Source organism: Microcaecilia unicolor, chromosome 7 (genome assembly GCF_901765095.1).
Source record: "Microcaecilia unicolor chromosome 7, aMicUni1.1, whole genome shotgun sequence".
Taxonomy (NCBI): domain Eukaryota; kingdom Metazoa; phylum Chordata; class Amphibia; order Gymnophiona; family Siphonopidae; genus Microcaecilia; species Microcaecilia unicolor.
The window spans coordinates 82,324,158-82,338,514 of NC_044037.1; the positions used below are offsets into that span (position 1 = coordinate 82,324,158).

General features: G+C 43.7%; 1 protein-coding gene across 1 annotated transcript in view; it reads left to right on the plus strand.

Moving 5' to 3' along the window:
• Positions 1-14,357, plus strand: part of LOC115474561 — a 55,083-nt gene that overhangs the window by 18,830 nt on the left and 21,896 nt on the right. Inside the window, exons 3-5 of the mRNA XM_030210077.1 lie at positions 4,797-4,910; positions 9,265-10,947; positions 13,747-13,846. Coding sequence (XP_030065937.1) covers positions 4,797-4,910; positions 9,265-10,947; positions 13,747-13,846 — 1,897 coding nt within the window. The remainder of the gene's footprint in view (positions 1-4,796; positions 4,911-9,264; positions 10,948-13,746; positions 13,847-14,357) is intronic.

Genomic DNA, 14,357 nt, shown 5'->3' on the forward strand with positions numbered 1-14,357 from the left:
AGTTTATAGCCCCCACCCAATCTTATTTTGGCATGAAGTTTGGAGGGAGTGGAACACGGCAGGCCTTGAGCGTGCATGGACAATCAAGGCCCACGCCAACTGTCCTGATTTTTGTTTATTTATTTAGTGTTGCAGGCCTGGGTGGACATGGTGGCAGCAGTGCAGCAATAGCAGAGACAGCAATTAGTAGGACCAAAGTGTGAATGAAATAGGGAGATGGTGGAAATGTGTGTGTGTGTGTGGGGGGGGGGGATAAGTAAAAGATGCTAAACACTGGAGTGGGGAGAGGAAAGAAAGGACAGATGCTGAATACCTGGGGTAGGGAAGGTCACTTCCCTACCTTGCTGCAGCCAGCAGCACTGTCCACATGCTGCTTTCACGCTAGCCTCTCCGCTCCTCACACACCTGGTTTTCAAGCATGTGTGGGGAGGGAGGAGGCCCGCTTGACGGCAATGCATGGACAGTGCTGCCATCTGTAGCAAATAGGAGAATTACGTGTTATAGCCACTGGAGTACCTTATCAGCTGGCGGGGCTTGGGAATTCCCAAAGTTCAGGTATTTATTATTTATTGGGGATCATTGGTGCAGGGGCGGGGGGGGGGCAGAAAGTGTGTTTGTGAAGGGGTGGAATTGTGTGCCCACCCACTTTGGGCTCAAATAGTATGTCTGGCCACCCTACTGTGGACTATAGGGATAGGAAGGTAGGGCCTTGAGCCATCGGGGGGAGGGGGCACAAGGCTGTAGGTTCTCTTGGATATCAGATGCCTATGGGGTCAGGTATAAATATTTGATCTATACATAACATTTTGATCCAATACAAACAGCTACTGTATAAGCACAATGATTCTTACAACTTATATTAAATCAACAGAAAGGACCTGAGCGTGCACACTGGTCATGTTTTATTTTACCTAATATCAATCAGGAGGCTCAATATTCAGCCAGCGGCACACAGCATTTGTTACCACTGCTGGCGTTATTCCTGATATTCAATGCTGTGCCCTGTCCAGGCTTTGCCATTGATACATCAGGTTTTGTGGAGACATTTAAGTCCAATATTAAGCATAAGAATATAAGCGTGGCCATACTGGGACAGAACGAAGGTCCATTAAGCCCAATATCCTGTTTCCAACAGTGACAAGATCCCAGAACAGTAAAACAGATTTTATGCTGCTTATTCTAGAAATAAGCAGTGGATTTTCCTGAGTCCATCTTAATAATGGCTTATGGACTTTTTTAGGAAATTATCCAAACCTTTTTTAAACCTTGCTAAGCCACATTCTCTGGCAACAAATTCCAGAGTTTAATTACATATTGAGTGAATAAATATTTTCTCCAGCCATGGGTTGCTGCATAAAGATAATACTGACTTGTCCGATCCCATTTATTTGGTTAACCTGGCCTGTTAAGTGATGAATATCGGCATTTAACCAGTGAAGTGGTGACTTTCCCCCAGAACATCCCCTGATTTAATCAGGCTATTATTTTCAGAGACACTAACCAGTTAAGTGCTGCTGAAATTTAACAGTTAGCCCCGAACAGTTGATTTAAGTGGCCAGAACCCATTTCTGGTCTGTTAAATTGCTTTGAATATGGACCTGAGGAGGTTTTTTTTAAACTTCATTCAGGTATTTTTTTATCATCTGTTTCATTACATTTCATTTTGTTGCACCTTTTCTATAGTAAATAATCAGTATCATTTACTAACACCATATACTAGTCAAATAAAGTGCTTTAACTTATGTAGGGGGTCATTTATTAAGCCATTGTAGCATAGGAGCCAACTTTTCAAAATGATTGGGGGTGCTAAAACCTTTTTTTTACAGGTGGTGCATTCCCCTCCCCTCCACCCCCCCCTCTTCCCTCCGCCCTCCCTCTCCCCTACGTCCCCCTCTCTCCCTCCTCCCCTCCACCCCCTCTCCCCTCTCCCCCACCCCCTCTCCCCCTCTCCTCCGCCCCCTCTCCTCTCCCTCTCTCTCGTCCCCCCTCCCTCAGCGTTCCAGGTCCCCCTTAGTGTACACAGTAAATGGTCCATAATGTGTTTTGAATTGAAAATGAAACAAAAGAAAAGAAAATGTGTTGGAGGTTTCTTGAGTTCATTTAGAAATGAACAGGTCAATATTCAGCTAGTGGCAATCAGAGATTTTGTAAGCACTGACCTCCACTGGCTAAATTATACCAGGTTATTCAATGCTAGGCAATGTCCAGGCACTGGCATTTAATATCCGGGTCTTTGGAAAACCCAGGAGTCATGCGAGTACTAGCCAATATTCAGTGCCAGTACCTGCATAACTAACTGGGCAAAGATAGGACTTCTTTTTATGTGATCTTGTATGCTTGATTAGGGATGTAGCACTTCTAGGTCCTCCCTGACTCTGCCAGGATTGTGCTAGGGGAGTCAGAGTGATATTCAGCAGTAATGCTCAATGAAGTGCAACAGAATACTGACGACTGGCCCACTTAAACCATGCTGAAAACTGGCACCTAAATAAAACCAACTGGCTTTGGTGCAATTATTAAACTCTGGAATTCGTTGCCAGAGAATGTGGTAAAATCAGTTAGCTTAGCGGGGATTAAAAAAGGTTTGGATATCTTCCTAAAAGAAAAGTCCATAAGCCACTATTATAATGGGCTTGAGAAAATCCACTGCTTATTTCTAGGATAAGCAGCATAAAATGTATTGTACTGTTTTGGGATCTTGCCAGGTACTTGTAACCTGGATTAGTCACAGTTAGAAACAAGATACTGGGCTTGATGGACCTTCGGTCTGTCCCAATATAGCAACACTTATGTTCTATATTCTTAATTTTCATTTCAAAGCAAATGTGCATCTCTGTGAAGAAGATCTCTCATGGCTAATACATGACATGCTGTCTGTAATATACTTTCACTTCTCTTCTACCCAGCACACCTGACAAGATGGTACATTTGTAAAAAAAAAAACACCAAAAATTCTTTTTTATGAAGGAGAATTTTTTTCATGTAGAAAACTGTTTCCATTTTTCTACTCTCTTCCTTCTAACAATACCTTTTTGTAATGCATTGTTAGTACAAAATGACCATCCAGATTATAATCGAAAGTGATCGTCGGCCATCTTCCGACACAAATCGGGAGATGGCCGGTGATTTCTTAAAAGCGGCGAAATCGGTATAATCAAAAGCGGCATTTTTGACAGCATCGCTGCTTTCCCGTGGCTTCGCCGGCGAAAGTTCAAGGGGGTGTGTCGGTAGATTAGTGAAGGCAGGGCATGGGTGGGCATGGGCGTGGCTACCAGATGGCCGGATTTCGCCGATAATGGAAAAAAAAAAGCGGCGTTAAGCAGTATTTTGCCGGCTTTACTTGGTCCTTTTATTTTCACGACCAAGCCTCAAAAAGGTGCCCCAACTGACCAGATGACCACTGGAGGGAATGGGGTATGACCTCCCCACACTCCCCCAGTGGTCACCAATCCCCTTCCAAACTAAAAAAATTAAACTAAAAACCTTTTTTGCCAGCCTGTATGCCAGCCTCAAATGCCGTACCCACCTCCATGACAGCAGAATGTGTTGTATCCTCCGACAGCCTTTCCCTGGTTGCGATGTGGCTCTCGGGTGAGTGTGACACCTTTTCTATTAGGTGCCCAGCAGAGTCACATTAGCAATGCATTGTGGTGGGTGTAGGGTACTGGGCTGTACTCCCATGGTACTTTTCCCCCCTGCTAACTGGGTCAGAGAGTGCCCTGTTTTGTTTCCTGTTGTAGGTCATGCAGTAGTGGCCATTTTTGTAAGGCAGTTTTAGTTCCCTTTCCTGTGTTACCCACATTAGAGAACGTAGTTCTTACCTTGAATGGTGCTGAAAGAGGGCATTGTACACCATTGTGCCAGCTCTGACCTACTGCTAATCTTAGTACCAGGGGACTCTTTGCCAGTGGGGCACAACCTCTGATCTGCAGTTAACTGTGAGTAAACGTGGTTATTTCAAGAAAGGACTTTTTCAGAGAGATTAGTCTTCAGGTGTGAACTGGTGTGCCAAAGTTATACAGCAGCAATAAGGTCCTAGAGGCTGTATGCAGGTCCCTGGAGCAATTTTAGTGGGTGCAGTAAATTTGTGGGTAGTGGGGTTGGGGGGCTCAGCTCCCAAAGTAAGGGAGCTATGCACGTGGGAGCTTTTCTGAAGTCCACCGCAGTGACCCCTAGGGAGGCTGGTTGGTGTCCTGGCATGTAAGGGGGGCTAGTGCACTAAAAATGCTGGCTCCTCCCACGGCCAGATGCCTTGAATTTGGCCGGGGTTTGAGATGGCTGACATAACTTTCCATTATCGCTGAAAAACAAACCCGGCCATCTCAAACCCAGCGAACTCCACGGCATTTGGCCGGGCTAAACCGTATTATCGAAAAAAAAAGATGGCCGGCCATCTGTTTCGATAATACGGTTCCGGCCAGCTGTAGCGCCGCCGCCAACATAGATCGCCGGCGATATATTTGGCCGGCGACGTTCGATTATGCCCCTCCATGTCTCCTTTTTCCAACCCCAAATTTACCTTTGGAAAATATCAGCATGTCCCCACTACTACTTGCAGAGACCTAAAAGTGCTTTTCCAAATAAATTTTATCTTTCAGGTTTCCAAACAATTTACAGTACTATAGTTCCAAATTATATTTATTATTTCAGAGAGCACTTGTGAATATCAAGGGTGTTGCAATGCAGATTGTGTAAGGACTTGTGTCTTCACCTGAACCAACCCTTGCCACATATTAAAATTACTTGAACTCATTTTCCATTTTTATATTTATCTAGTTGTGATTTTCTGTTTTCAGGTTCCTTTTTGCTGGCTCTTAATTTCTACACCGCCAATAGAGAAGTGCCTTTGATTCCCAACATTGCACTGGGGATCCTTCTACTTATTCTAGCAGCTCTCTTGGCATACGCAGGTAAAGCCCGTTATAAGTAGTTAACTTGTATATCATTGTCACCACTTTGTTTTAAGACAGGGATATCCAAACTTGGTCCACGAGGACTCCAATCCATTTAAGTTTTCAGGATAGATCTCATGCATATACATTGTGGAAATCCTGAAAATCCAATTGGGTTGTGGCGCTTCAGGACTGATTTATGGCACCCCTATTTATTTTAGGTCCTAGTATGTGGAGGTACCTCAGGTGTCACCATTCTCCCATATTATTTAATGTAGTTATGAGTATTTTAAGTACTAACTGTTTGCCATCAGGAGCTTGTTTGTTCTCTTACGTCGATGACATTTTTATTTGGTTTCCTGTACTTGATAGTCTAGAATTGACTCATTCTGCTGCATCATCAGGTATTAACAACTTAAAATTGTGGGCTTCAAGGCACATGGTGATGCTCAGTGCTGATAAGACCAAGATTTTGTGGTTCAGCAATACTTCGCATACTATTCCTGCTATGATTCCATTAGATCTATCTCAGTTGTTACCTGTGTCTCAGGTATCTCGTGTTTTTTTTTTTTTAATTAAGGCAGTTAAGGATTATTTGGCCTTACTTTGGTGCCCTTTTACAGTGCCTCAGCAGAGCTACCGTGGTATTGACAAGCGCCAATCTGGCACTACTGCCAGCCCACCGTGGGAGCCAGCAGTAGTGCCACCCGCACCAAGCACCAGTTCCGGCACAATCGGAAATATATATATATATATATATATATATATATATATTTTTTTTTTTTTTTAATTCTTTATTTATCATTTTAAATTTAATGTGAGGCATTATTCAAGGAGACAGTGACAAACGAGGTACAGACCTTGTGAAGAGATTCTAACACCATCCAAATCGACTCCAGCGATACTTCTTGGGGTTTCACCAGAGGCTGGATCGCTAAAACGCGGGAAATAGCTTCCTGCTCAGCTGTTATCGGCGATTCCACACTGGTTTCCCCAGTTGTTGTTCCTGGTAATCTCTGGGTTCCCTGCACCAGCCCCTGGTTCACATCGGGCGTCGCTGCTACCTCTGGAGCGCGCCACTCCTTCAAAACCACCTCGCTATCGGGTTTCGGTACTGCAGTTCCGGGTGCATGTGGCGTCGTCGAGGTCAAAGGTCCCAGCGGACTGAGCGATAATTCGCTCTCCTGAGCGTGGCTCTTCCTTTCCCCGCTAGCGGAAATGTCCGCATTTGGAGTTGAAACCAAAAATTTAACCATAGACTGCTGCCCAGGTAAGGGAGGAATCGGCTTCGGGAGGGGTAATCCCCTTGGCTTCCCTTTCCTTTTCGGCATTAATTCAACGAAGATAAGGCTTAAAGTAAGAGAGTTTCAGGAGCGTCTATGTCACAACGTCCTGCTTGAACGCCATCTTGAATCGGAAATATATATATTTTTTACCGCTGGGTTAGCACAAGAGCCCTTACCACCTCCTAAATAGGAGGCAGTAAGGAATCCCCCCAGGAAATGGCCACACAGCAAGTTTGTTCTTACCGCACAGCCATTTCCTTTTTTAAAAAAACAAGTCACTGTGGTAAAAGGGACCTCAGTGCCTGGCAAATCCATGCACTGATGCCACCGCAGAGCCCCTTTTACTGGAGCTTGGTAAAAGGGCTCTTTTGATATTAAACATTTTGCACTGGTAGTACAATCTTACGTGGAGGGGCATAATCGAAAGGGGTGCCCAAGTTTTCCTGAGGACGTCCTCGAAGGACGTCCCGGCGAAGGGGCGGGGAAACCCGTATTATCAAAACAAGATGGGCGTCCATCTTTCATTTTGATAATATGGTCGGGGATGCAAAATGTAAAATAAACGACAATTTATAAATACACATGATGAAAACGATGCAACTAGAGTTCAAGGCTAAGAATTATACACTGGATTGTTAAAAATACTTGAGATATTAAAAATCCAAACTAATCAGATATGTAAGTGTTTCATTTTAATGTATGGATGAATAAAACCAGTGGTTAATCAGTTAACAGCCATATTTAGACCACTTACTCCCAGTTTCTATCTATAGCGCTCAAAATTGTACACACAAATTTGGGTGCATGCCCAATTTGCATGTGCAATTTAACTAAGTAATGATCTAATTAGCACCGATAAGTGGGTGCTAACAATCAGTTATTGGCGTTAATTGGTAATTTGGATTTACATGTGCATCTTGCTAAGTTTTAAAGATGCGCACTTAAATCTTTTAGCGTGCAACTGAAAAGGGGGCATGGCCTTCGGAGGAGCATGGGCGGGTCAGGGGCGTTCACTAATGATGCGTGTAGTTTTCTAGACTTTGGAGGATCCATGCCTAACTTATGTGCAAGGATTCACATCAGCTTTCAGAAGGTGTATATCCTCACGCCAAAAGCTGGACGTGGATCCTGGCACTGTGTGCTATTCTATAAACAGCTCCCAAATTGGAATAGCATTTATAGAATAGCACTCAGCACTCATTTTTAACTGTATAAAGTTAAATAGCAAAAAGGCTAGTTTGTTATCCATTCAGCAGTCTATGTGTGGCCACTAATAAGATAACACTAAGGTATTCAGTGCCGGATGGTATCCGAGTAGCAGCGCTGATTATCTGGAATTATTATAACCACGGCAGCTGGAAGTATTCTAAACCACTGATCACCACAGTTGCATATCGGGCCCTCTGTTTTTATTCCAGATAATAAGATTTGCAGTTAGAGCACAGAGTTACGTAACCTGAAAACTCAGGTTGTTTTCTGTCTCCACCACTTTCTGTTTGGCCTCAAGCAAGTTGTTCTATCTATATGTTTAAGTTTAGAGGCCAATGTTTTAACCTGTGACTGGATCTGCTAGAATGGCCTCACATCAGAAGAAATATTCATGTAATACCAAATCTTGGATCTGAAATGCAAATGAATTGTGATGTTCTTATGATAAATTTTCTCTGAGCTAGAACAATTTATGCCAAAATTACTAATTAGCTTTTTGTATGATTCTTTAGTTCATTGCTGAATTTGTATAATTTTTACAAATGACTGCACAATTACTAAGGAGCCTTTTACTAAGCCGTGGTAAAACCTGGCTTGAGATAGTGTGGGCACATGTTTTTTGGCACGTGCTGGGCCATTTTATACCAGGGCAGGGAAAAAGGCTTTTTTTAATGGGGCAGTAAATGGCTGTGCACTAGAATTAAAGGTAGTGCATGGCTATTTACTGCCAGATCCGTTACTGCCACCCATTGACTTACCGGTAAGGACTCATGCCAGCGGCGTACCAAGGGCGGGGCGGTCTACCCCGGGTGCATGCTGCTGGGGGGGGGTGCAGAGAGCAGCCGCTTGCCTGTCGGCTCCATTGGTTCCCTGCTCCCTCTGCCCTGGAATAGGTTACTTCCTGTTCCGGGGCAGAGGGAGCAGCCGCGCGGCTGCTCCCAGCAGCTAAAAATGCACCCGGGGGGGGGGGGGGATATTGATGCGCCGGGGGGTCATTCTGCACCTGGGGGGGGGTGCGCATTGGCGATCCGCCCCGGGTGGCAGCCGACCTAGGATCATCACTGGCTCACGGACTACACATGTGGTACTTGTGCAGTGCACGCCAATTTGGCTGCATTGATGATTACAACCAAGAACGCCCCCCATGGTAGAAAATAGAAAAATATTTTCTACTTGGGAAACAGTGTGTACCAGATTCGAAATTACCACCGGGTGGGTGCGCTAACCGGGTGGTAGTGTTGGTTTGATGCGCACTACACGTGGTAAAATGGCTCCTAAATTATGCGCAGAAGTAATGCAAATAACACTTGCATTAAATTAAGAAATGCAACTTTGGGGTCCTTTTACTAAGGTGCGTCAAAAAGTGGCCTGCGCTGGTGTAGATGCATGTATTGGATGCGCGCAGGTCCATTTTCCAGCGCACCTGCAAAAAAGGCCACAATGGATGTGCAGCAAAATAAAAATTGGCTCGCGTCCATTTTGGGTCTGAGACCTTACTGCCACCCATTGACTTAGCAGTAAGGTCTCGAGCGTTAGCCAGGTAGTAATCGTCAGCACCACACAGTAGAAAATAAAAAATATTTTCTGCCCCGTGGATTGGACACGTGTAAAAATGGAATTACCTCCCGGGACTTGCGGTAGCCAGGTGGTAGTTTCAAATTGATGCACATTGGACGCACGTGGATGCCTATGCGCCTTAGTAAAAGGGCCCCTATGTGCACTATTTCGGGGGGGGGGGGGGGGTTCAGCATGCAATAGCACTTTTCAGGTTTTTTCTTAGGTTAGTACCGTTGCCGCTTAAACTGGAAGTTAAGGAAGGGTTCTTCTGACTTTTCATTTATGGATAATAATTATTGTAATTCTTATTCTTCTTGCAGGAGTCCAGAACAGCTTAGGGAATGCCCCTATTGTTGTTTCTTTTTGCCTGACGGTTTCTGCGTTGTGGTTCAGCTCTGGAGTGGTCCAAATTCTGGCAGGGCAAGGAATTCTAAATGGAGCCGGGGATATGAAGGATGCCATGCTCCCTGGGCTAGTGGCTTTTAGTCTGGGTATGTTTATCATTGGAGCTGTGGGGCTTCTTCAGAAGGAAATCGCTATTGCCATTATGGCATTTGCCATTTCATTTTCAAATGCTCATGGAATCGTCACATTTTCTGATAGCAGCTTTGGCTCTTCTGCTGTTGCATGTAACTACCTTATTGTCACCATTGTTAGTGTTTACCTCTTCCTAGCTGTGATCCTGCGCTTCTTCAGCATGCAGCGAATTATCCTTCCCGGCACAGCCCCTCCTAAGAATAAAGGGAATGGGCAGAGCCAAGCCAAGGGTACCAATAAAAATGATTTGGTTGTCATCGGCTTAATTTTGAACATGTCATCTGCTAGTATCTTTGGCTGTAAACTCCTAGGTGTGACAACTAAACTTTTTGTAGGTCATGTGCCATGGCTTTTGGTAGCTGGGGTTTACCAAATAGGGATCTGCATTTTGTCGTATCGCTGTCTTGATACACTTGCTGCTACATTTTTTGGCTTCACGGCTATCCTGAAGTTTGTCGAAGGCTATTCCCTATTGTTTCAGATATGGCACTCAGTTCAGCCAATTTTTCCTACTCCTATTTTGGTGGCTTTTGCCATCTTGTTTTTTATTTTGGCCTTGTTCGTCACTGTTAAAAATCTAGCAGAAGGTTTTTATGTTCTCTTTTTTGTGTCCTACTGCATCGCAATGAGTTGTAAGCCTCTCGGTATTTTTCAATGTGGACCTCAAGGTGTGGCCATTGCTATATTTGTGGCCTCTGCTGTTTTAACACTAGTTTATCTTTACAACATTAAAGCTGATGTAAAAATCCCTACAGGGCAGGGAACAATCAAGGATTTGCTTTCACGAACCCATATTTTCAAGTTCGCTCAAGGAAATGACCACAATAGCCCCTTCCTTGGCTATTCCAAATATGCAAATGCTGATGTGCTTGGCCATGCTTGCAATGTCCTTTCTGCATTTTGCATAACAACAATTAACCCAAGATCACCATTGATCACTATTATGGTGCCCTGGAAGGTGATAGCTGGTGGATTTTTTCAGCTCCTAAGCGGCTCAGTGGCTTTTTCCTGTGGCAAAACTCTTGAAAGCACTACCTTTATTCTTTATGGCATCATGTGGATTATATGGGGCACTTTTCGATTTGGTGGATTCTATGATGGCCCTAGGGGATTCGGTATAGCAGTGGGCATCATCTGCTTTATAATGTTTAACAGCTTCATGGTCTTCTGCTCTCTGTTTTTAAGCAAAGCTTGGTTCATGTACTCCTTCACCTTTGAACTCATTCTTATCAGCTTCCTTTTGGATGCGCTTGATGCTTTGCCAGTTGGTTTTGATCTTTCTGTCACCATTATTTTTGGTCTGGTCAGCTTTTACTGCTTCGGGATGGCCTTGTTCAACAGCACTTTTGAAAGTCCCCAGCTTCCAGTTGGCATTCCCATTCTGAAACTCAGTGGCTTTGGGAGTGGCAGTGACATATGTCCTCATCTACCCTGCAAAAAAGCAACCTCTGTCATAAGAATTGCAGGTAAGGAATACTCCCAGTGAAAGAAAACAGTGGACATCAATGTAATTGAATTTGGGAAAAAAAAAAACATCAAACACCAAGAAACCTGAAGATAATCTTTTGCTAGAGTTGCATTTTTTTTTAACAAAAATGCCCTTGTACAAAATGCCCTTGTACAAAAGTGCAGTAAAATATGGGCTTAACGTGTTTTAACATGGGACTTTTCCACAAAATGAGCCCAGATTTAATGTGGCACTTTTTTGGGGGCTTATTTAAAAAAAGAATTGCAGGTCATGTGCTACTGTTTTCATTAGCATGCAAGACTTGCAAAAAACTTACCCCCCCCCCCCCCCCCCCCCCCACACACACCCTTTTACAAAGCCGCATGGGAGAACTTACTGACTCCTATTTAGGAGATGCTAAGTGCTCCCACGTTAATGTTATCTGGTTCATGCATGCTAATCATATTGCACTAGCCAGATAATGCAGGAATGGCCATGATACACCTCCTTGAAAAAATATTTTAAAAATAGTTAATATGCATTTAGGGCCTCTTTTACAAAACCATGCTAGCGATTCCCATGCATCAAATGCGAGGCAGTCCATGCAAAATGAATGGTCTGTGGCACATTTGCCACACCGGGAATCACTAACGCAGTTTAGTAAAAGAGGCCCTTAATGCATAAAAACAGGTTAAATACTGCAATATGCTTTAACACGTGTTACGGGAGTCTGTTTTCCCACGCTAATTCTGTGATAAGGGCTTAACACCCTTTAGTAAAAACGTCCCTTAACGACTAACATGTGTAGCTTATGTTGAAAGACATTTATGGTTCTTCATTGTTTCTAAGTCCAGTTATAGCCGGCTTATTTTATACATTTTATAAAATCACTTTTGGACAGAAATGGGAGTACTCTGTGTCACATGAGAAACTACTGTGAGCTCTGTTCAATATCTAATGTAAAGTATAGCAACTACATGAAACAGTCTTAGGCAAGGCCGTTTGTTTCACATCTACTTTAAAATGCTTGTGGGAACCTTTTACTAAGGTGCGCTGAAATATGGCCTGCGATGGTGTAGACATATGTATTGGGTGCGCACAGGTCCATTTTACAGCGCACCTGTAAAAAAAAGGCCTTTTTTTTTGCCGAAAATGGATGTGCGGCAAAATAAAAATCAGTGCGTTTCCATTTTGGGCCTGAGACCTTACCACCACCCTTTGACTTAGTGGTAAAGTCTCACGCGTTAACCGGGTGGTAATCGTCAGTGCATGTACACTGCCGATTACCACCCAGTTAGTGCCACGCGGTAGAAAATAGAAATTATTTTCTGCCACGCATTTTGGACGTGCATCAAAATTAGAATTACCAGCCAGGGCACGTGGTAGCCAGGCAGTAGTTCTAATTTGACACACATAGCACGCGCATTGGCACCTACGCACCTTAGCAAAAGGGCCCCCTGATTCTTTATATTGACCCCTATTGACTAATACCAATATGACACCTAAGTAATGAGATAGAGATTGCACTATTGCAATATGTACTTTGTACTTTTTTTTCTATGATCACATATTTTTTATTTATTTGGGGGGGGAGGGGTGCCTTGCTATGGCCTTTCTGCTGATGGACATTTCCTCCCTTTTTTTCACTGTTTTCTAAATATACTTCGGCCAATATTCAGCTGGGTGACAGCATTTTTATGGTCTTCCACCGGCTGTATTCCCAGATATTCAATGCCGGGCCATGTCTAGGCACCAGCTCTGAATACCCAGTTATATATTGGCTCCTAAAACGTATGCAGTTAAGTGCAGTATTCAGCCCTTAACTGTATAAGATGAACTGCATAAGATAGGACTGCTTTTTATGTGGCCCAATTTAAGCAGTTGTCTTATGTGGTTAAGAGCTGAATATCGGCATTTAACCACATAAGTGCCAACTGCGCCCCTGGAACGCCCACAATTTAGCTGGTTTTGTCTCAGGCGCTAACCGTAAATATTGAATGGCACTAACCAGTTACGTGTGCTGAATATTCACGGTTAGCCAAGGAGCATCTCTGAGGGGGTTCTTTTACTAAGTTGCACTGAAAAATGGCCTGTGCTAATGTAGGCGTGTGTTTTGGACACGCGCAGATCCATTTTTAAGCGCACCTGTAAAAATGCCTTTTTACAATTGTGACCGAAAATGGACGTGCGGCAAAATGAAAATTGGTGCGCATCCATTTTGGGTCTGAGACCTTACCGCCACCCATTAACTTAGTGGTAAGGTCTCATGCGTTAACCAGGCAGTAATGGTCTATGCGCGTAGAATACCTTTTACCGCCTGGTAGCGCTGCGCACCATAAAATAAAAAGTATTTTCTGGTGCACGTATCGGACATGCATAAAAATGAAATTACCGCCTTGGCTACACAACTGGGCGGTAATCCCAAACTGATGCGCGTCGGGCACACATAGGTGCCCACGTAGCTTAGAAAAAGGGTCCCTGGGCTGTTTACATCACTTTGAATATCAGGTAGACTGTTTCTAAAATATTTGTGAAGATATCATCATATTTCCTTAAATATAGAAATATAATACATCATAAGGGAAATAAAATATGAGGTAGAAGATAGGATTAATCAGCAAGATATAAACTAAAAGGGTCACTTTATATATATCTAAGCAAACTTGCCACTATCCTACAGTGAAGACCCAGGACTTTAAAGATACGGTCATATTACTTTCTCAGAGATATGGTTTGAAGAATGGAAATTTATTAGCTCTCTGCAGGATATGTGTTGGTACAAGGAGCTAATGATATTCATCCTAAACCTCTGTTGCAGAAATCATGAAAAATGGAGGAACGTGTGGGATTCCCTCAGACACAGTTTATATGCTCGCAGCAGCCTGCAGTCATCCTTGTGCTGTAGAGAAAGCATATAGGTACATTTTCTAAATCTTACAAAAATACTTGGAGGTCGATATTCAGTGATGTGGCCACTGTTCAACTTTAATTTATATGTTTAAAGTTATATATATTTTCAATGGTACTACTTTATAAGTATTGGCATTGAAAATGCACATATAACTTTAGATGGATAGTTTAAACATTTAGGGCGGATGATCTGAAGCAAATGCCGGTGCTAGAGGCTGTTAGTGCCATACTAGCACCGACGTTTGCTAACGCCCCATGATTGGAACCCTCGAGCGCGTGAAACAGTGCGCTCGAGGGCTCTGAATGCAATTAGCATGCAAATACATGCTAAACAGGGCTAAACATATTCATCCCCAATGATCAGCGGCCAGCGCGCCAAATTTGGGCCGCTGGCTGCGGCAAACCCTACCCCAGCTCCGAGCTGGCATTAGGGTTTGCAGATCATTGGGGATGAATGGTGAGCCCTGTCTAGCATTCATTTGCCAGCGACAGGGGGCTGGAGGTCCGGTGGGTCTCCAG